This window comes from Anoplopoma fimbria, chromosome 17 (genome assembly GCF_027596085.1).
Source record: "Anoplopoma fimbria isolate UVic2021 breed Golden Eagle Sablefish chromosome 17, Afim_UVic_2022, whole genome shotgun sequence".
Classification (NCBI taxonomy): Eukaryota; Metazoa; Chordata; class Actinopteri; order Perciformes; family Anoplopomatidae; genus Anoplopoma; species Anoplopoma fimbria.
Genome location: NC_072465.1, coordinates 10,709,371 through 10,732,590, shown reverse-complemented (window position 1 = coordinate 10,732,590; position 23,220 = coordinate 10,709,371). Strand labels below are relative to the sequence as shown.

The 23,220-nt window shown below is 40.9% G+C and overlaps 1 protein-coding gene across 1 annotated transcript; it reads right to left on the bottom strand.

The window, feature by feature from the left end:
- Positions 1 to 11,712: 11,712 nt before the first annotated feature.
- Positions 11,713 to 21,992, bottom strand: LOC129106106 (endothelin-3-like). The gene is made up of 4 exons (XM_054617435.1): positions 21,923 to 21,992; positions 20,821 to 21,058; positions 12,840 to 12,992; positions 11,713 to 11,797 (listed from the first exon to the last, which is right to left on the bottom strand). The coding sequence occupies exons 1-4, from the start codon at positions 21,990 to 21,992 to the stop codon at positions 11,713 to 11,715; spliced, it is 546 nt and encodes a 181-aa protein (XP_054473410.1).
- Between the last annotated feature and the right edge of the window lie 1,228 nt (positions 21,993 to 23,220).

The window sequence follows — 23,220 nt, the reverse complement described above, 5'->3', positions numbered from 1 at the left end:
TGTCGTTCTCCCATAGGTTTCTTCCTTTTTTCTCCCTGTTAAAGGGGTTTTTTAGGGGAGTTTTTCCTGTGCCGATGTGAGGGAAGGACAGAGGATGTCGCATGTGCACAGATTGTAAAGCCCTCTGAGGCAAATTTGTAATTTGTGATTCTGGGCTATACAAAATAAACTGAATTGAATTGAATTGAATTGAATTGAATTGAATTGAATTGGAGAGGTCTCACCTTGTGTATCCTTATTTGTCTGTACTCCCTTGGACAAGATTGATTTTTTTCTCAAACTTGCTATTTAAAGTTTTTCTCAATTGCTTTGGCTCAGTTTTTGAAACAGTCTCAACATTCTTTAAACTGTAAGTGTATGGACAACTGTTTTGTGGGACATCACATGGCTCAAAAATGTCACGTAAAATATCTAGATATTGTGTCAGTAAATTGGCCAATGCTACCAAAATGACAAGGTGTTGTCATTGTGTTCTGGTCCAAATGTTTTTCTCACCATGGCGGTTAACTTGTAGAGTGAACAGAAAATTTGCCACAAAATGACATCCATAAAATTCAAATCTGCTGTTAACAGCAAACTGATTGTTTAGAGATTTGAACTTATTGTTTAGCAAAAATGTAATATCATTCAAGAATTGAGCTAAAGCAAATGAAAAAAATGTGGAGCACCCCTACATAAACAGTAGTCCCATGTATGAATGCTTTATGTTGTAAATGTCTTGCCTTTTACTTTATTTTCTTTGCTGAAGTGTATTGACGCATTTTGATCAGGTCACAATGCTCTGGTCAGTTGGCCACTGATCCTTCACAGCTGATCTTGATTCTACATAGTTTGATCTTCTCTCTAAAAAGGCCAATCAGAGGAGTCGCTCAGATGACGCAACCATTCTGAATTGAAACTTTTACAATACTCATTTGTCAGCTTTCTTGCCTGCTCTTTAATTTGCCCTCAGAACAAAACAGCTGGACACAAACTCACACACAGCTCAGTTGATTAACATCGGCGCCAAGGCGTTTTTTCCCAGACCATAAATTAATCTAAGCTATAGACTGCTAACTAACCTATGGACCGACGTGCACAACTGGTCAAAAACGTTCTCATCCCTGGTCATCACATTTACAAATCGCAAGACAGATTTGTACATTTTTAACACACAGTACAAATGTAGAGATTTGTTTACACATTTATAAATTAGATTATGCAGAACCAGATTGAGACACAGTTATACAACTCTCAACACACCTTTGCAAATAGTTTTGCTACAATCGTTTTAGTAGTTTATCCCATGGGCGTATGTACCTTCCTATACACCACGGTGGCGCCTCACAGTAGAAAACCTGACATTGACTGTGTGGGGGTGAAGGCTGGGAACAATAAAGCCTACTGCTGTCAGAAAGCAAAGTTTTGGAAATGAAGGCAGCGCTCCACGCACAGAAGTGGAGGAAAAAGGAGCGCACGAATAAATCTCTCAGCATCACTCCCTCTGACAAAACTATTAGTACAGAGGGAGTCTACGAGAAACGGGAGACATCCGGCAGATACAGATTAATGAAAGAGCAGACAGAAGACCAAGAAGCTATGTCTTTCCTCTGTGCAAAGCCATGGAGTATGAAATTCCTTTGGTGCTGTCAGGGGGATCCATGCCAGATGAGCAACAAACCTGTGAAACTGTCACAGTCAAGTGTGATAGGCGCTGTGCGGACAGAGGAAGCCACTGAGATTGCTCTTTGTAATGACCAAACACATGCATGACACCTAGCAAGACTGGGCAAGACTGAGCAGAGGAAAGGAGACATGGCCTCCTCCTCAGAACTGTGATGAGGAGGTAAAACCATCCAAGGTTACCACTCTCGATCCAAAGGAGTCAATGATTGTTTTCCATTTTTCGTAGTTAACGCTGTGTTAGGTCGCAAAATAGCCGAGCTGCCATCACATTGGATCCTCAGACATGATGGAGCCACAGAGAGAGCAGATAAATTATCGACTGTCTTCGCTGGCATCAGAGCCAAAAGCAGAGCTATTTTGACAGAAACTTGAACAGAACCTGATCCGGAGGTTGGAAGGGGGTTTTAATCAGCATGCATTTAACCTGCTCTAAATCCCACTCAGGAGATTAAGACCGTGATAGTGGTCTGTGCCTCTGTACGCCTCTCAGAAAACATAAGTGGCTGGCTGAACAGTGACCGGTCACCTAAAACCTCATGACAGGATGAAATAGCAGCAGCATCATTTTTAACCGTGCCGAAAGCCAAATTCCTGTCCACCAGTAGTTGAAGGAATGGAAGCATGCGAGGCGGAGAACACGCACTGGGCTCCAGGCTCTTTTCCACAGACTAACGCTGAGAAGCTGTCCATTTGGCCGACCGAGACACTCTGGAAGACGCACAATAGTACGCATAACATCCTGAGAGAGGCCCTCTCTAAGCGCTCCTTAGTCAGTGGCTAAACCCACAGATGATGACCTATCACCGGGTAATTCCTAATCACTACCTCTGCAAGGGAGAGAGCATCCCCACGCTGGGGTTTAAAATGGCCAGACGGCAATCACTCCAGGCGCATGAGACCTTGACGCTTGCATCTTGGGGCTATCAGGATCAACGCCGACAGACGCCCTTCCAGCACTCGTACCAAAACCCGAGGGAATTAATGGGACTGTCAGGAAAGCTTTTCCTTGACCACTACCAGCAGAGGATTGTCCCACAGGCTTAGAGAGAACCAGAGAGCGTAAACAGATCGGCCTCTGCCTCGTTGAATCTTTCCCCAATCTGGGTGATCTGGTCAGGATGTACGCGCCAATCTCCATGGCAAGGACCTCAACTCGACATAATGTCCGCTCCTCTGTTCAGTTCGCCGGCAATATTCACTGCTCTGATAGAGAGTAAGTGTGTGCAGCAAGCACATCAGCTGTCTGGCTATTCTCAGAAATGTGAGGAACGCTCTCCTCCGTGGAAATTTATGTAGACGGCTGTCGCTTTGCTGACTGTGCGAATCAACAAGTGTCAAGGGCGGCGTTGAACCACTTTCGGATGAGCGAGCAGTCCCAGCGCATTAGGACTGCTCACTGATTGTGAACACTGAGATGTGTCGTGTAGCCTGCTGACAGCACATGAGGGCTTTTCCAATAGATCAAATCTGAATCTACTGAGGGAGGAGCGGAGACCTTGTAGGATGGATGCGCAGACAGATGAACCACCTCTGCAGCCGTCTCATGTGAAGTGAGGCCCAGTTGTCTGTGTCTGTGTTCCATCCACACAAGCTGTAAAAACAGCACTTGTGGTGGTTTGAGGCAGACTGCTCACACTGTGTGAGGGATGTGCTGCGGCTGTATTTTTTTTCAGGAACCTTTATCTTTAGTGGAAGTGTTTCATTACAAAACAGTTTGTCAACAAGAGCATTGCTTTTCACAAACAATCCCCTCCAACCTGTCAATGCTGCATACTTTGCTTCCTCGGCAAGTCCTGAGGACCTGAGCGATCCAGGGCGATCTTGTGTTTCATTAAACCTCTCCGTGGTGCTGGCTGTGATGTAATGGAACGTTCAGCAGAGGAGGCATTAGAGGAGCAGGAGGGCGAGACGCAGCCGAGGCAGAGGGGCATCTCTGCTGCTGATGCTGATCTCGCCCCGGTTCATTGGGAAGCCACTGGATCAAATTTGTCCAAATGGTGTCTATTAAGTTCCACAAACAGTATTGAAGACCGGTTCACCAACTCTGGCTGACTGTTTATCGTTACAGTGGAAAAGTTTTGCAGTTTAAAATGAAAACTGCTGAGCATAAGTTAGCCTTAAAAATATTTTTTTGTGACAATTGCAAGTGACAAATAGTTGTCTTATGATCTCTTCGGGCATGATGTAGCCCATCGACCAGATAGATGCCTACACCGCTGTGACATGTGAGTAGCTTCTTGTTCTTATTCAGATGAATAAGATCAAGAAAGGGGAGCCAATTGTCCAGTCTCATCACAATCTATACACAAGGTGATGCCAAAACAAACTCTGGTGGGCCTGGATTAAAGTTCGCTCAGTGTTGTGCATGCGGATCCCATATGAAATAGTACAATCCTTGACTAAACATTCTCACATTTTTATTTTCTTTCCATTCATGAGGAACGTTTAGCCTTAACAATATAAGGAATGATGGTGGCCCCAATATGTTATAACCTTCAGCATTCTGCACAATACACAATGCACCTCAACAGAAGGATAAATAAACTGATCACATGCATACAATGCATTGACCTTTGTGTGCTGACCTATTGCTCAACTTCTCACGTGGGAAGCACTCTATAAATAAAAATAAAAAAACATCACACCAAGAGTACAAAGAACACCCACTTAACACCTTTGCCACAGAGACTGAGGCTTGCTGCATCAGATGAATGAGTTCCTTTGGAGACCCAGAGCAGTAATTTGTCCAAACATAGAGACCCAGTAGTCTGGTCTGGTCTCATCAGCCTCAAACATAACTTTAAAATCAAATATAGCCGCAAACAGCAATTACATGTCAAGCCTTTTTTCCAAACAGAGGGAAGCAGCTAAATTGCCAAAATAAAAGCCACAGGCAGCAGCAAGCATGTTTAGAGGTTCACAAAGCTGAGCAAATTACTTTGGCTGGTGTCTCTTAAGAAGGAGGTAGACCAATCACACACTTGTTTCATCATCACAATGTATGCAGCCTTTCAGTAATTGCACTCTCATAGTCCCACCAGTCATGTTCCTTGCATTTGGGGACATGTTTTAAAAGCTTAATTAAAAATGGATGGGACTGACAATTTCTGATTTATAATCTGACTTGTGTTAAGCAAAGCTCATTTTTTTGCAATTGCAGTGCCCCCCCACCTATTGATACATATCTAGCAGGTTTTATGATGATTGGTCCAACAGTTGATGACTTTGGTGTAGTTATGTGCTGAGCAACGTCCTTTGAATTTTAGCAAAGTTTGAAAAACTATAAAACATTTCACTTAGCTTTTGATAACCTTTGATGAGATGGTCCAATAAAAATCAACAGGAGGAGCTTTCAAAACAAACACAACAGATCTGGTTGGTTGGTGTGAAGGTTTTGAAGTTGTTGGAAGGTACGTTTGACAGAGCTAGGCCTGAATAACCTTTCCTAAACCAAACCCTCCGCTGCTTTTCCATTAACATGTCACAGCTACTGTGGAGCCCACACTGCCACTAACTGCACTCCCTGAAGAGAGAAGGGGTCTACAATATGCGTTGGAAGGATATATCGAGGATGTCAAACTGATTTAGCAGCGAAAACAGGTTTCAAAGTAAAGATAGAAGCTGAAGCTACAGAAGCCAGTGTTTAAGTGAACAAACACATAAACTGGCAGTCGAGACCGAAGACAATGAAATTAAGGAGCAACAAGGTTCCCGTAACGCCTGGTCGGTCTTTCTGTTACAGTCATTAAAAAGAAAAATGCAACATGTGTTTTATTCAGTATAACTTGCGCTAACGCTAGTAGATTATGTTCTGTCGCACTCTGCCAATGTTAGCGCCAATGGTTTTCACGCAGAAACGTAACATTTAGAAACTTATATCTCCTTCCAACCTCTCGGGGCAAAAATTATAATTATTACACAACGTTACCCACCACTATCTCCAAATCCACTAAACCAGCCTGACAAAGGAGAAAATCTGAAATCATTGCACAAGAGTCTACGGAGCTGAGCAGTGATAGTTGTCAGACCCTGGTCAGAGCTGGACGATGCTACGCTATGATTGGACAGGACTTAGTGAAGGGTATATTGAATGTTATTTTTAAGTAACTTGCCCAACGCTGCCATGCAATACAACTGGACTGCATAAAATAGCCAGTCCTATTAAGTCCTCCAAAACAACAACAATTAGCTTGACAGACTGACCATACATGAGAATAGATGGTGAAATTGCAAATAATGGCACTCTAAGAGCAGATTTATCAAGACTCCAAATACATGACTGTATCTCACGTTTCTTCTCGGGCATCTCTATCCTGCCTCTGGCTCTCCTCTCACCAGCCTGAGGCTTGTGTTGGAAGACACACAGCTGGGTCAGATTTCCGAGTCCAACTTAATTGGAAAGCTGCGTGCAGGGTGCAAAGTGTGCAATCACTCCAGGCAAACATAAGTGGCTGGCTGAACAGTGACCGGTCACCTAAAACCTCATGACAGGATGAAATAGCAGCAGCATCATTTTTAACCGTGCCGAAAGCCAAATTAATTGTAATTAACTGTCATTAATTGGCTTATTAAGGTCTGTGACAGAGTAACACTGCCATGTTTGAACATCCAGGTAAGAAAGGTGTCCGTACCACGTCTTCTGTGAGGTCCTCAAAGCAACAACAAAAAAGGAAAAGAAAAAGAATAATGTGCCATGGACTTTGGTTGCAATCTTTATTGAATACTAAATGCTTTTAACTCATGCCAGCAGCAGGGATTTTTGCCACTTTAACACAACACAGAAATGCTACCATCAGCATAAAAGACATTTCACTGAGAGTTACCTCTGTTAGACTTTGCTTTGAAAAGTGCAGTTAAAACAACCAGATAAGAACCTGAACAAATTGGAGATAGTCAAACAGGACAGTATTGAATTCACCTTCCATGCCCTGTGTTGGAAAGAGCTGCTGGTTATTTTCCCGTGGACCATAATTATTTTCTTTGTCTCACAGGATACTGACTAAATGAAATACGCTGACAACCATGACAAATAACTGAGGCAATAAACTCAAACATTCCTGCATATAAACATTTGTAAATCATTTGGCCCAAAAAACTTGATGGAACCTAAGGAGGAACCTGAAGGCCACCATAGTTCTCCAACACGCTTGGAAAGGGAGGAGTGAGCAGAGGGGTATTCAGCTGGTTGCCTCTGCAACCTCAACACTGTTATCCACTAATCATACAAACTGGCCCTTTAAGGTCAAGGTAAAGCCATCTTTAGAGGGGGAACATCACAAATCACTTGCGATTTGCATTTAGAATCATTTCATTCAGATATATAATACAAAATATTATATATAAATATGATAACTTACTTTTTTTATGAAACCTAAATCTGTGTTTATGTATACGTGGTGTAGGCTCTGATGATGATGAAGGTGATTCGCAGGAATGGCTGCTAAGCGCTCATTCAAAGCCAGTTTGCACAAGAGATAGATTTGAATGCACCAGTAAGCCTGGCGTAAAATGCACCATGTGGCCGATTGGAGTCATATATTTTGGGAAGCACATAATTAACAGTTATTGGGCCAAGTTTCATGTTTCTAGCTCGATCCAGCATGCAGGAATTTGAGCCGCTGCAGCAGACAAGAAGCGACACAAACTCAATGTTTCAAAAGCCGTGTCAACTTCAGGCCTCAATACCCACGTAACTGATTCATCAACATGAGTTCACAAGTTTTGGGGCAGGAATTTTGCCCCCTTGGATGGAGGGCAGCCTCAGGGCAAAAGGTCAAACACTGCAGCTGTGAAAGAGGTCAACTTGGACCCATTCGCAAATGTGGTGAGATTTTATCATGTTGTGGCATTACTTGGACATATCTGCCCTGGACCCCGAATCTCATAATAATGTGGTCAGCCTCCAAACTAAATAAACAGCACATTTTTCAACAAAAGCCACAAACAGCCAGGCACTACTGGGAAATGCACGTGGGATTTGTGGGAAATAAGAGATCAGCTCCTAAAATATCCTTCTGACTGGTGGGAATTCTTTGCTGCTGAATAATGTTAATGTCACGATATACTGTGTTGTCATGTATTGTTCCCAATGTGCACATGGACAAACATTCACTCGGATTGAGAGGCTGTTCAGCTCTCTTTTGGCAATTTCTCAAACAAGCATGTCTTCGATGTCAATGTAAGGTTCAGGTAAGAGAGGACAAATAGAAGCTCTGCTCTCTGAAAGCATCTGTACGCAGTCCAAACAACAGCTCAAATCTAGAAGTAGAAAAAACTCAAAATTGTCTTTTGTGCAGTATAATACAAAAGACAATTTTCAAACTTCTATGCTAATTTATTTTACAATATTGGAAAACAATGGAATATATATATATATCCAACATGTTTCCAAGTGACAATAAATGTTACCAATGCTGGAAAAAAGGAGGCTCTGCATGGTGGACATTGAACTATTCACATTTTTACAACCTCTCCTGTGCTCTAAGAGTTGTTGGAGACCAAACAAGAGCTAAATGGAGAGTGAAGCCCGACACGAAACCTGAACCAGTTTGGGGCCCGAGCTCTAAAACCAGAATTTCCAGAAATTAAATTAATATACATAATATCCCCTCTAAATCTCAGGAAGATAGTAAGAAAACACATATATCAAAATGTGTGTTTCTTTTACTCTGGGAGGATCTTCACACCTGTTTGTCTGAGACCCAGCCCTGCCATAAATGTGACCTTTATAAATGCACATGTTTTTATGTCATGTAGGGACCCCCGAAATACAGAAATAGTCCTGGCACATGTTGGATGTGGATTCATGAATGTCCTAACACGTTGTTTGGTATACCACGGTCCTCAGTGAACATCAGGAACAACCACAGAGAACACTTAATGTTTCACTTGTTTTTAGTCACATAATCATTTTTTTCCCCGTCGTTACTTGAACATTTCTGCTGTGCCATAGCAAGCACTTCTTCACACAAGAATTTATGTGCAACATTCTTGAATCCATTTCTTTGGCATCAGTCTCAGCATGATCACGAACAGAAAATGAGATTGAACAGCCTCTGGCATGGTGAGCATACCAGCAAACCTCTCGCCAGACAGAATGTTGATGTTAAACAATTCTGAAAAGTCATGGATTATGTTTAATTATGTAATGTAATGTTTTTTTAAATGTCCTTTCCTGAATATTTAAAATAATTTATTTCTTCAACATCTACACATGGCAACCGTGGAAAGGCTAAGATTGTGGTTGTGATTAGGGTTAGGCCACTGAACACCTGGTTAAGGTTTGGGAAAGCTTGTGGGAATCAATGTGAGGCTTTTTTAGGAGCAATCGGGTTGGTAACACAAAGCCTACACTGTTATTGGTTATATAGTGATATAAATCTGACTTATGGGTTTGATTTAATGCTGTGATCTACAATAAGCTGCTGATTGATTTAAGCCTTATGTTTGTTAGTCTATAAAACCCTTAATATGCAAACAATACCAGAAATGCACACAGGTCCAAGTCAAGTCTCAAATCTACGAGCTAGTGTCCAAGTTAAGTCTCAAGTCTGAGAGGGGTGAGTCCAAGTTAAGTCTCACGTCTTTGAGCTACAGTCCAAGTCAAGTCTCAAGTATTTGAAGGCCAAGTCAAGTCACAGGTGTTTGAGCATGAGTCCAAGTCCAGTCTCAAATCTTAAATCTTTGAGCTGGAGTCTGGGTCAAGTCTGAGGCGTTTGAGCTATACTCCAAGTCTAGTCTTAAGTATTTAAGTCAAGTTTCCGGTCTTTTTTTTTTTAGCTAGAGTCCAGGTCCAGTCTCGGGATTTCCAGCCAGAGACCTAGTCAAGTCTCAGGTCTTTGAGCAAGAGTCCAAGTCCAGTCTCAAGCCTTCCAGCCAAGTCAAAGTTTAGTCTAACATCTTTGAGGTGCAAGTCCAAGTCAAGTTTTAAACCTTTAAGGGAAAGGTCCAAAGTCTATGAGGGGAGAGTCCTAGTCAAATCTCAAGCATCTGATCTAGAGTCTGATTCAAGTCATCTGTAAAGAATGCCTCTGATCAAACTAACCAAACATGGTTGATCAGAGACCATTTTCCAGGCACATTAAGTAGGGGGCAATTTCATTTTAAATGCCTTAAGTGTGACTTCTACCCCAGGTGCAAACCTAACTCCACCCACACAATCATTTTGAAAATGTTGAACAAGTAAGTAAGGGGCTTTCAACCAATGAAATACAGAATTTTATACATTTGGAAAGAAATGTAATATTAACAATATAGTCAATATTAACACCAGCAGTGATGTGTTTCATCACAGTACAGTCATATCATTTTGTTTGCAGCTCAAAAAACACATTTAAGTGTGCAGTCTGATGTGCATCAGAATATTTAAAATATTAAGCAAGAAATCAATGTGTTTTTTTTGTCGGACTGAAACTGAATAATGAGTGGCACTTTTCTGAAGACCATCTGACAACAAACCACTAGTTCTAGCTTATCATATCTAGGCCCTGATCAGACAGAATTCGGGGTTTTTTTGCAGCCTGAAGCGTTTTGGGCACTGCTTATGCATGCTCAGCATCACGTTTTTCCAGCTAGACGCTGAAACGCGGGCCGACTTCATTAGCGTTTTTTTCTCATTGTGGTGATTATTGCCGAATACCCGGAGCTGTAAAACTTCACCAACCATGGTTACCATGAACTGAACAGAAATCAGCTTTATGTCAAAGTAGCGTGGTACTTAAGATTTTGGGTATGTTCTTTTTATTAATTTAAACGGTACTATTAACTATTAGGTAGCTTCCAGTTCATTTTTTGTGTAAGGTTAACAACAATAATTTAAAAAAAGATGCAGCAAACAAACAAAGTTTGTATGACAGGATATAAAATGGCGGAGCGCCTCACAATTTCCACCTGCAAAATGCACTTTCTGTTCATGTCCTTAACTTTACACAACTGGGGTGTTTTTCTGTGCGATTAATTTGCTCATCAATATATTTTTTTCAAACAGGTGTTTTTGTCATGAATAACACAAAATGTGAATATTAAACAGCAAAAAACAGCATTTTTTTTTTTTTCGGGTTTAGATTTCACTCCATGAATAAAGGCATCAACGAATCAGGTTTGTTTGGAATGGCCCTTTCTCCTTTATTCATAAATGAACTTGACAAATGTAGAGCCTACCAGATCTTACCTTTCACAATAAAAGCTCTAGTCACATAATATTTGCAAGCGAGTATTCAGCATTTTTGGGTTGTGTAAAGGCCTTTGGTGTGCAGATGGTCGGTTGATTTGGGAATTAGTTGGAGGCTCAAACATAACAAGGATAAACAGACGATAAATAACGTGCTCCATAAATTTCCTGTATGGTACACTGCAATTTTTTTTACCATGGAGGACTTTTGATTAGCATGATCATAATCATATATAATTCTATATACAACATCTTATTATACACCTTAATTGTACATATACATAGTGTACGAAAATATAATTTAGAGCCTATATATATATTGAAACACATTTCATATTCACAAGACTTTGATAGAGCTTAATACTGTAAAAGTCCCTTTAGCTCCAATAAATCTCACAAAAAAGTAAAGTAAATCACTGAAATGCTTTCAACAGTAACTGTTGAAACTAGGGAAGAACCTAATAAAAAAAATGATATAATGGACATTTCAGTGACTGCGACAAATAGTGATTGTTTTAAAGAATGTTATGTTTTAACAGCATGCTTTGAGGTGTTGGAGTCAGATGGCAGCAGCTCTTGAAGTGGCCTCCACATTCATGGACACGTGAGAGCTCTACCAAAGTCTTTTATGTTGGACACAAGCGTGCCATGTGAACCAGTCTTCAGCTGTTTATAATGAATAATGAAACACATTGTCCACACCTGGTGAGCAGACACAGGCGGAGGCAGAGAGTGCTGGTGCCCCTCACTTTCAGTTCTAGTGCAAGAAGCTTTGCAGTTATTCATCCGTGAGTCTGATGACAAGGCACTGAGAAATAAAAGGGAGGCCTTATGTAAAACACAAGTCATGTCCATTTTCTAGGTCATGAGCAGGTCACTTATATGTCCATTTCAGGCCCACTGCGCGGAGATGCTGTCCTCTTGTGTGTTTTAGGCGCTGCTATGGGTGGCCTCTTCTGCCTGCTGGGGAAAAAAACACAGACACTTAGTGGTTGGTACACATCTGATCAGGTGCTGCTGATTAAAAAATTGTTAAAGGACCACCGTACCAAAAGGCTTTTTTAGTTAGCCACTACGTTTTCAACCAATTTTGAAAGCGTTTAAATTTATTTAAATTAATGGTTGGGGTTAGTTTTAAGCATACAATGTTAAGCAAAAGATTTGTTTAATAATCTCATGCCCATTTAACCCTGAAAAACTAATAGGCTGAGGACTGCCCCATCTCTTCTGGGAAAACAGGAGACGGGAGAAATGGCCAGCAACTATCCGTATTGTATAAAGATAGACTTGAAAAAGTTTGAACCTATCCTCTCATTGGTAATGGAGGATAAACATTGTTACCATGGTCACCAGCAGGTAAATATATATGATTTACGCCCGGGGCAAAGGAAAATCCAGAGAGGAGTATTTCACAGCTTAAATACACAGTGAAATTAATCTTTTGACAGTCGATTGACCATCATACCAGCAACATTAATACAGTTCCAATGTCTACATCTGTAAAATATGTCATGAAAGAATTTAAATAATAAATGTACATTTATTTTTAACTTAACAATATTTGTTTACAATTCAAATTAAAAAGCCCTGAAGCGTTTTTTTTCAAAAGGACAGAAACCCTTCATTCGTTTACAAAAGGCTTTTATTCTGAAATATTTGAAGGACACTGTCTGGAAAATGCAGTGACTTGCCCGGCTCCATAAATGAATAGTGTACCGGCTTTTAATTGTGAATTATTATTATTTTTAGATGTATTTCTTTTATTTATATAATTTATTATAGCAACGGCTCTGTGTAGACACCGCCAGCTGCAAGCGTGAAGTGTGGCCCCGGGTGTAGTTTAAACCTGCATGCTAATTCAATATGCGTTTTCAACATGTGCTTTGGTATTAAAAGTGTTACTCTAATTGGTTGAGGACACATGTTCACTGTTGGTAGCTCCATAAAAAGAACAAATACTTCTGAACATTGCATGTTATTTTTCTCCCTGCCGTGGTAGAGTTACCTGTCCATGCAGAAGCTGCTGCAGTGAGAGTCAGTCTGCTGTGAGCACACACAGCGCTGGGCCTCCTCCACCCTCCTCCGCTGCTCAGTCCCAATCGAGCGTTGCATGCGCAGGGAACCCTGGTAACTGGACATACCATATGGTACAGTGTGCCTACAAAAAGACAGACAGTGCGCTGAGTGACCAGGCAGATAGGAAACCCTGTACATTAGACTGACACTGCACTTCAGGGCTTATAATGTTCATATTAAACACTGCGTCAGAAAGAAATAATTGGAACGACATGGGTATTTACAGGCTTTTGGCGGTGGTAAACAGTATTATACTGGACTGCATTATACTGACAGTTGTTTCTAATATGTTGTTCTCCACCATTGGATACAAGAGGGGAACAGAATATAGGAAACACTTTTCAGAATAATGCAGTCTAGTACAACAAGACAACAGACTGTAAAGTCTAACATGTATCTTATTTAACCACTATGACTTGGATGGTAAAGATTGTAAAGGTGTACCTACTAAACCAAAGACAGTGTGTTAAAATTCAATACATACAAGAAGATTCGTCCCAGCGGTCTTAATGACAACAGACCTGTGGCCCTGACATCACACATCATGAAGACCTTTGAGAGACTGGTTCTGCGGCACCTGAGGACCCAGCTTACAGCTTTCCTGGACCCACTACAGTTTGCCTATCTGCCACACATCAGGGTGCAGCAACAACCACCTGATGCTCAACATCAGCAAGACCAAGGAGCTTGTGGTAGACTACCAGAGGAACAGAAGCCCCCCTGTCCCCGTTTTCTATCAGGGAGGGGAAGTGGAGAGGGTTGAGTCCTACAAGTACCTTGGGGTGCAGATCAATAATAAACTGGACTGGACACACAACACTGATGCCCTCTACAGGAAAGGACAGAGCAGGCTGTTCTTCCTGAGGAGGCTGAGGTAATTCAGTGTGTGCAATAAACTGCTCAAGGCATTCTACCAGTCTGTGGTAGCCAGACCCACCACAGAGCTAGCTTTCCTCACCAGCTTATTAAGTTTGTTGGCATCTCCAGTCCTGATGCCACCAGCCCGACTGTGATTTAAGCTGATAACCAGGTAATTTGAACAAAAAGTAAGGCATGAGCAAGGCTCTGTTTTGGTTACAGTATGTTGGAGTATTGCTTGGTATGTAAATTATGAAAATAGAAACATGAATTACATTAAAGAGAAAAGTTACGCTAGCATAAATCTGACTTAGTGTTATATTGCGTATAAACATTTTATTTATGGTTCTGTTTGATTGCTGCCGAACTGCCCTGTTAATACAGGTGCGTAACGGGAGTGTTAACAGTTTTTACCAAAGTTAAAATGTATATAAAAATGTGTTTTTGAAAGGCTACACACCAACACGAGCTGTGTGTGTGTGTGTGTTTGAAAGCGAGGTGAAGAGAAAGTGGGAGCTGGTGAACTAATACAACTATTTGGCAATTCTTTTATTTTAAAACACACGAAAAAGGAGAGCTTTAGAATTTGAACAAAGTGATTTGTAAGATGTTTAATATGAAAGTCGGGACTAAAGATAGAAATACCACAAATCTTTTCTACCACCTTAAAACTCATAATCCAACAGAATACTTAAGCCTGCCCGGACTCATAAAGAGAAGTCAGAACAAAACTCCTGTCAACCATCAATCATCAGGGCTTTCACAAAGGCAACTAAATATAGACTTGACAGTCAACGGTGGCTAGACTGTACGAGGGCTCTTCCTGCCAGCTGATTGACTGATTTATTAATCTCAGCATTCCCTTGTGTAATGTAAAGATTACTGCCTATACTTTGTGGCCACTTATGGGTATTGCAACATATACATCTCAGGTCCGTAGATATTGATTTTTTTTTCATAAAGCATAATGGTTCGTAGGGGAGTTTCATTATCACCCAACACCATTCCAGTTTATAACAATTTGGGTCTCATTTGCATATTTTTTCCATCGTTTTTATATGTTATGATTACAATTTCTGTGTTAAAACACTATGTTCCACATCCCAACATTGCACAAGAAGTCAGACGTTCAGAGACAAGCCAACAGTTCGGACAATTATCATCTCTTTCTTCAGAGGTGAAACTGAAATTAGAGCACCCAAACTGTTGGTAATATTCTCTTATTGTACATGAAAAGTGTTAACATGAACAACTATGGCAGGTTAAGTAGGTCAAAGCTGGAGCAGTGGGTCAGTCTGGGTAATAGTGATACCATTCCCTTTCCTTTCATCTTCCAAATAAGTCTGATTATCTTAACAACTACCTATTGGATTGGCCGGGCTGCTTTTCCTCTGCGTGTCTTGCCCCTTTGGACTTGTGGATGCTGCCCCGTTCCCAGATCTCAGAAGGAAGCTTGGTGAGCACAGGAAGGAATGATGGACAGAGGTGTGCTTTGCTGCTCTCGCTGCATGCATGTCGTGAGCTACGCACAATGACTCTGCCCTTAAGCCTTGTTATTTTCTCACTACGTGGCTGTAAAATGACTATGAAGAACAAGCTAGCCAAAATGGAAAATAAAAATGACTGTACATCACAGTGAACTAAAACCACATGGCATGCCTGCTGCCTTTGGAGTACAGCAGTGGCTCTCTTGAACAACCTGGGCAATCAGGCCTTTATGGTGTTGTCGGAGCCTCAGGCAAACCCAGAACACCACGTCAGTGGCAAAGGCAGACATCATAGCAAGGGCTGGCGCAGAGAAAAATCTGGTAAATGGACTTTCTAGTCTTCCGCTTTAACGCTACATATCATTCACCCATTCATACACTGACGGCAGGGGCTCCATGCAAGGACCCCTGAGCCACAGTGGCCCAACCAGGATGATCTAGCCCATCAAAGACCACTGCATATGACAAAAACATATGTTGATCAAAAAACACCATTAAGATTATACTTGCCCAAATGCACCACAGTTTAAGCATACAAGCCTGATACATCATCATCAGAGGTAACGTTAGGCACCGACAAGATGAACATTAACAACGTCTCACAGCTGACGGCCACAACAGCATCATTAATTGAACATATGGATAGAGGTATATCGGCACCAGAATGCCTACGAAAATTAAAAATGAATCTCTAACAGCTGGCCACATAAAGGACGATAGGATAACCTCTAATCCTAGTCACGGTCCCAGGGAGCCGATCCCAGCTGTGATTGGGTGAAAGCAGAATACACTCTGGACAGGCCTTTCAACAGTACCAGCTTGTTACGGGTGGCGTTAGGGTAACGAAAGGCCACATGCATATTCGTATTACTTGGCACGACTGATGTTTGAACTTCTCCTCACAATGGCTTTTGGTGACAAACTAACGCGAACTGCTTTGATTCTACATCCTTTCTTTTTATGTTAGTCCCAAACTAAACTTGTTTGTAAGGCTCCGGGGTGTTTCGGTTTAACAAATGACTGTGCTATCTGGTGACTTTGGTTGGCTTAGACAATGAAGACAGAGGAGTAGAGGTCAAAAACCTAATACGCCACAGGCTTACACATCATCACCAACGTTCTACATCTGGCTCACACATTTTTTGCCATAACAGCTGCAAGTTGGGGGACGAAAAGTATCATTGCCCCACCTATTCAGGCGCCTGTGATCCCAGGTGGACAACTTCAAGCAACAGAAATGTAATAACCTTCTCTAACACCTCAAACATGTTAAGAATTGTTTCAGCTATTTTAAGTCACTGTCAAATTAACTTTAATACCTTGTTATAATTACTGTTAACATATGAATGCATTGGTAGTGGCAAACCCCTGACAAGTGAAATGTTATTTGTACCATCTCTCTAAATGCTGGGATTGCCTTCACTTATAGCTCTGAATAGGAGTAAGCACATACAGAGAAAGGATGAGTCAGATCATATTACCATGTGTGCCTGCGGACCAAACGGTATTGAGAAGAAGAATGCAATGTGCTCTTCTCACAGTTTGAACTCTCTTTTGAACGCACTGCAAAAAAGTGCTCACCTTTCAGGATATTAAAGGATTTTGAGGCAGGTTCAAAAAGGATCTGGCTTTGTTTAGCCAGTATCTGTTTAAGCACGACAGTTGATCATGGTCTCCCGTTGGTCGACAACATTTCGCACACTGATACAGAGATTTCTGACATTGTGCTTGGCTTGCACATATAAATCCTATACATATTTATATATATTTTTCACTCCAACGACAAAAAATGTAACTCAACTCCACAGAGTTTACACATGGAGATTGGCTACTCACAATCAGCACTACTCATCCTGGGGCTCTGGGAGGAGCTCTCTAAAAGAGAAAATAACCCTGTTGATGATATCAAAGTATTACAGAAACTACCCGTCTTGGACAGACATTACCATTTCACAACCTCCACTAAAGAGTAAATGGTTTCTGGCAACCATATGCCTATGTCAAACTGTGTGAGAGGAGATGAGATATGGTAAGACATTTCCTGATAGTCTGTCTTGTGTCTGGAGGGCAAACCCAACACCACCTTGCTGTGATTTACTTAGCAAAGCGCATCAAGAGCAGCAGCCATCATATCTAAGGATTTGTGATCGCCGGTTGCTGGTAAGGAACACATCTGAAGGCATTTCTGCATCTCACCCTTACGTCTGATCTTTACCTTTCAACTCGAGGTGGAGATCAAAGGCATGGACACCGACATCAAAGAACTGGCGCGATGAAGGCTGAATGTTGCATAGCCTCACACCGACTGTGTCTGTGCCAAAGATGTTGAACTGAAACACGCCGCAATAACTGCAGCCAATGGCAAATTAGGAGGTAGGTTCTGCACCTGCTTGAGGGCAAATAACTTTCCATACCAGGTGGCTGTTTTCGTCATTCAAACCGGTTTACTGGGAAAGCGGAAGATCTATGCCAATAAACAAATTGTTTTCAGGATACATACATGAAAGGAAGAAGCGTTTGCCGACAATATTCAAACCCTTATCACTCACAACTCAGCTTCATTCCAGAGAGCCATGTCGGAATGATCAGATGAGATGAAAAATAAAAAAGAGCCTTGTCTTTGTGCCCTCTTATCTTTACTTGTTTGCTTGCTCTCCTAACCTCCATTTCTCTTCTGGGGCACTGATCTGCTGAAGCTGACCAGCCGATCAGAGTGATTTCTCTCACCGGCGGGCTTTTGCGCCCATTTAACATGCTGAATCCGCCGAAAAAGCCTTGGACTAGGGCAGACTAGTGTCAGCAGTGCGAGACACTCTGCAACAACTAGGGTGAGTCTTAAAACTCGTGGCGTAGTTTGTTTGTACCCCGAACATTAGCTTTTTACTTAAACAATTGTATTCCGGCTTAAAAAAAAAAAAATCGTAGGAGGTGTTAATTTGTGAATATTATCATGCTAAACAAAACGTGTAAGTATCATAAACGTTTGTTCGCACCAGAGTTTATTTTCTGCAATAATCCAAAATCTAATGCGAAAATCCACAATGTCTCGTTGTAGAGAGAGCCAGTGTGATGATAACCTCCTAGATCGCCTACAAAAATACCTCATTCCTGCAGCATTCTATTAAACAGGTTTTCCTTTAGCACAAATTAAAATATAGATATGAGACATTAGAAACAAAATCTAAATCAGTTTTTGTAATACACATGATTTATATGTTTCAAAAGTATACTGAAAACTGATGACGTTAATGCATACTGTTCTAGCACCGAGCGATGGGAAATCCAATACCGGTTTCTTGTTTTTATAAGAAAACTTCAATAGTGAGAGGAGTAACGTCTAAAAGGTCAACTTACTGTGTAACAGCTGCAGCTACTTTAAAAGCTGTCCCCGAAGATGCACAAAACTTCAAGTAATCAATTGAAGTCAGAACAAATATTCACCTTACATTAACACGCCTCCACGTGAACCACAGCTGTTCCATTAGATCTAGGGTCAAGAAATCCTAATGTCATAAGGAGATTAATGAGCCCATATGGTTAAAAAAAAACAACAACAACTGTCAAGTAAATATGTTAACTACAAGTATAATTCAGAGGAAAGCTGAGAACTAAAACACAGTAAGACGTAACATGACAGAAATAAAAATAATTGTTCATGTACTGGTCAATTTGGAGATTTTTTTTTTTAATCACCAAAACGTACCATTAGGTAATGCTGCATTTGCATATTAAAACATAAAATCAAAAAATAATCGTCTTAATGAAAGTTATGAACCGGGGAAGTTTCATGCTGATGTCTGTTAGTTACATTTTTTTACCCTGTTCTGTTGTAGTGTCTTCAAAATGTACGTAATTTTACTGAAAGGCTGCTTTCTTTAAATTAGTTTTATTCTGAGCCAGAAATCTCCAAACTATCCAGTTTCAATCTTCTCCTTATTTAAAGTTTTTTTTACAGAGGGGATTGTTCATCATTCATAGCCTGATTTAGACAACATTTTATTCCATTCCTTTTTTCTGTTCTATCTGTTCTACTGTTGACAGTGATATCAAAAAATTCCCTCTGTGAAAACCTCAAACTCTATCTCATATGTCATCAAAATGAAACGAGCTCTTTGAACCTGGCTCTTTGCAATATTCAGATTTCTGTTCTGGAAATGTGTGCAGATTAGCACATATTTATTAAAAAAAAAAATGCTTTTTTCATATTTAAATATACAAGTCCAGAAACTTGTAATACAAAAAGTAACTGTCTTAATGTTGTTAATAAACTGGCAAAGTTTATTTTCTTTATCCTTAATATTAGTTGATTTTTTTTTTACCCAGTCCACAAATACACTTTCAACTTTTCAAAAAAGTGAAGTGGGAAAATGTACCTATTTACATGCCAAGTCAGAACAGGAGCTTCAGTGATCTTCTGTGAGACATTAGCAAACAATATACCAACCCCCTAGTGACTGAGAATAGACCTTCTGCATGCTTGATTCATTCCACATGGTATAACTCCTTGGCAACAAAGTAAGATAAATCTACAAGTCTATAGGAAACAATGCCTTTGATCTCATCCAGGTATGTTTCTGTTGGTCTGATGTCAGGAGGTGTACGGGTTTGAATTTTCTACCTGGATCATAAACGTAGTGGAAATGGCTTCAGAAAGCGAGAGCCGTTAACCCTTCACTTAAATTCAAGATTTTCCCAATGGGAGTTATGCATGCAAGTGTAGGAACTGCACTGCTTTCTGTCACGCCTTGCTCCAACTTTCAGACACAAGATCTGTCTGGTAACCTGCTTGATGCTTTATCTGGCATCACCCAATGCAGGTGAGCTCAAAGAGGGACTTAAGTTTGCAAGTTTCCTGTTTGCGGATTGTGAAGCTGATCTACAGTTGAAAAGAAAACATGACAGGAATGCTAAAAAACAAATGCTGAATGAGTGACATTATACAACATTGAATCTTTATAAATAAATGCTGATATATGAGGGAGAAAACCTGGTTTCCCCCAAAATCCTTTTATGGCTTAAAGGGACAGTTCACCCCAAAATCAAAAATACCTATTTTTCACCATGTAGTGGTATTTAGCAATCGAGTATGTTTTGGTTTGAGTTGCGGAATGTTGGAGATATCATCCGAAGAGACTAATAACCACAGTTCCTGCATGAAACTGAGTACCTGCTCATGATATTTTTTAGTTTTTCAAAACACCAGCCTATAAAGTCCCATTATATTTCGGAGAAAAGACAGACATGACTGCGGGCAATATCTCAAACACTCTGCAACTCACACCAAAACAATCCAGATTGAAAACTGCACTGGTAACAGAAACAAATATCTTGAGGTGAAGTGTCCCTTTAAACAAATAGTTTAGAGATCATGACATGACACCATATAGCCTAAGCTAAAGTAAAGCATGAGTAATGCAGTGAAGCAAAGCTCAGCACACGCTGTATGACCCTATAGATAGATAGATAGATAGATAGATAGATAGATAGATAGATCGTCATGGTTACTTATAAGGACCGCAGCCATATTGGATCTAAAATAAGTGAGGCACACTGAGGATGACTTACTCTGGGGTGTTGATCCAGATGATGTCCAGGTGGCAGTAATAAACACACTCCTTGTCCTTGTAAGTGTAACACGTGCACCTCTTGGAACGCCTCCTGGCGCCCGGCAGGTGACAGGGGGAGCAGGGCTTCACTCCACCGGCTAGGTGGTCCGCGTCGCCCGGCAGGAGCAGCTTGACTGCCGCCGCCTCCACCTCCACCTCCTTCATTTGGCTCACATCTTCACTGGATGAGGAACCTGCTGTATCACGGCAATTTGAGAAGAGATGCCATTACTAAATGTCTTAATGTACAACTTAAACTAACTGACCCCAGTGACTGCGATCCCTGCTACCAGCAAAGTGCTGATCTGATTGGTTGACTAGTCAAGTGGCATTGGTTATCTGATAACAGTTCTGATTATGGATTAACTGAGGTAGGGCTGGGAAGTATGACCATCATTAAATATCACAAAAATGTTTGAACAAATACCTCAACATCAATACTGTAGGGCTGATTATAAGTGCTTTCACAAAATATATGCACAGTAAGATTTTTGATAAATAATCACTAGTAATGTGGATATAATGACTAAGTGGGTAAAGGCAATTAATAGAACCGCTTGAACAGATTTAATTCAGAAAATAACAATTTTACTGTAATGCAGCCTTTAAAACAGGAAAAACACTATATTACGATATCAACAATCTTAGACTAAGACTATATCTAGTCTCTTATCACGATATTGATAGTACCTATGTTGCCCAGACCTTAATTTAAATCATTTAAACTGTAAAGATATCAAACAGGTCACTTTGAGTGAATATTCTGTGTTACACATAACTCAAAAATGAGTTAAAAAGCAGGAAACAGCTCGGGCTCTTGTTACCTAACATGTTCATTTGTCATTATCTTAACATGCTCTACACTCAGTGATTAATCAAAATTGCAATACCTAATTGACTTCAATTTTATTGTTATATATATATAGGTTTTATGATATTTTGTAATATGCAAACGCGAACTGCGATAATAAAGTGGCGTTTTAGTCCATGTGAATATAATTTGGGTATAATCAAAAAAACAATAAAGAAAATATAAACAATAATCTCAAAGTAGTACTCACCGTTTGCCAAAGAAGCTGTCACCACGATGAGAAACAAAACTCCCACATCAACCAATGGCGCATTAGCCATCACACATTAAACATCAGAAAATGAAAAATAATCTAAAAAGTCCAAAGCGTCTCCCGTGAGCTCCTCAGTCCTCCTCCAGATGAAACATCACGCTTCAGCCGCTGACAGCCTGTCCAACCGGCCTGCTGCTCCGCGTGTCTGGCGCTCACCTCAGCCTCACTCCGGGTTATTAAGAGCTCACCAACAAGTCACCTGTGAGTATCACGCCAGCTTCCTGCTGCGAGTTTTCACAATAAAAGCTCTCCATTCAAACGTCCTAAGAGACAGTTGGAGACTCCTTGAAGGAGCTGTCCAGTTTTGCTCATTTTCGGTCCAGCGGAGCATACATGCAATATGATGAGAAAGAGTAAATGCAGTATTTTCTGAAATATTAAAATCACACTTTCTCTTTTTAATTCAAAATTAGCTAAATTACAATACAGCTTATATATTACAACATGAAATTAGCTGAAACATGGATGGTAACCGACACACCCTTAAGAACTTAAGGGTAGACCAGGGCAACAAGTCCTCCTAAGAACAATTGGCCTCATGCAAGAACCACTGTTACAAAAGTGTGTCCTTAAGAGGCGTATTTTAAATTTCCACAAACATTAGGAGTGGTTCACACCTGTTGTAGGAGTCAAGTCATTTAGTCTACCTTATCTTTACAAACAAAGCCAGCGACATTTGAAAAGTAACTGCTGTCTTGGTTAGGCACACCATCTAGCCAAGACGCTGGTGAAGGTAGGTAAACATTTATTTTTTACTTTCTGCATCCAAACAGACAAACACGGCCGTGGCTGTGCTCCAGTTTTTATTTCACTGTGTCTTGGTGTCCCCTGCTCCCCTATCTGTCTCTCTCTGTTGATGTGGGCGTGGCTTCTTCTCTCAGTCCTCCTGGCCCCCTGGTTGCTGCCAATCTATTTCACCTGCTCCAAGCCACACACCTGCAATACATCAACTCATCAGCCATGCAGTATATCATTCCTGGCTATCCCAGTCCTTGCCAGGTCATTGTCTCAATCTCTGTGGAAGATGCTTGCAACAGGCTAACTTTAGTCTTATGTATGTGCTTTGTGATCCTCTTTCACCCATGTCCTAAGATCATTACCTCCCTGCTTACCCTTCTTGTCACGCTTCTCCTCCAGTCCACACTCACACCACACTCCTTTTCTGCAATTAAACTCCTGTCTGTGCGTTTGGGTCCACCTGTACCACAACATAATACTAGTGACCTTTCCATCAC

Coding starts and splice junctions, on each gene's coding strand:
- LOC129106106 (XM_054617435.1), bottom strand. CDS start 21,992: ATGGCTAATGCGCCATTGGTTGATGTGGGAGTTTTGTTTCTCATCGTG. Junction 12,993..20,820: donor ATCTGGATCAACACCCCAGA/GTAAGTCATCCT, acceptor GTCTTTTTGTAG/GCACACTGTACCATATGGTA. Junction 11,798..12,839: donor AGCAGCTTCTGCATGGACAG/GTAACTCTACCA, acceptor TTTTTTCCCCAG/CAGGCAGAAGAGGCCACCCA.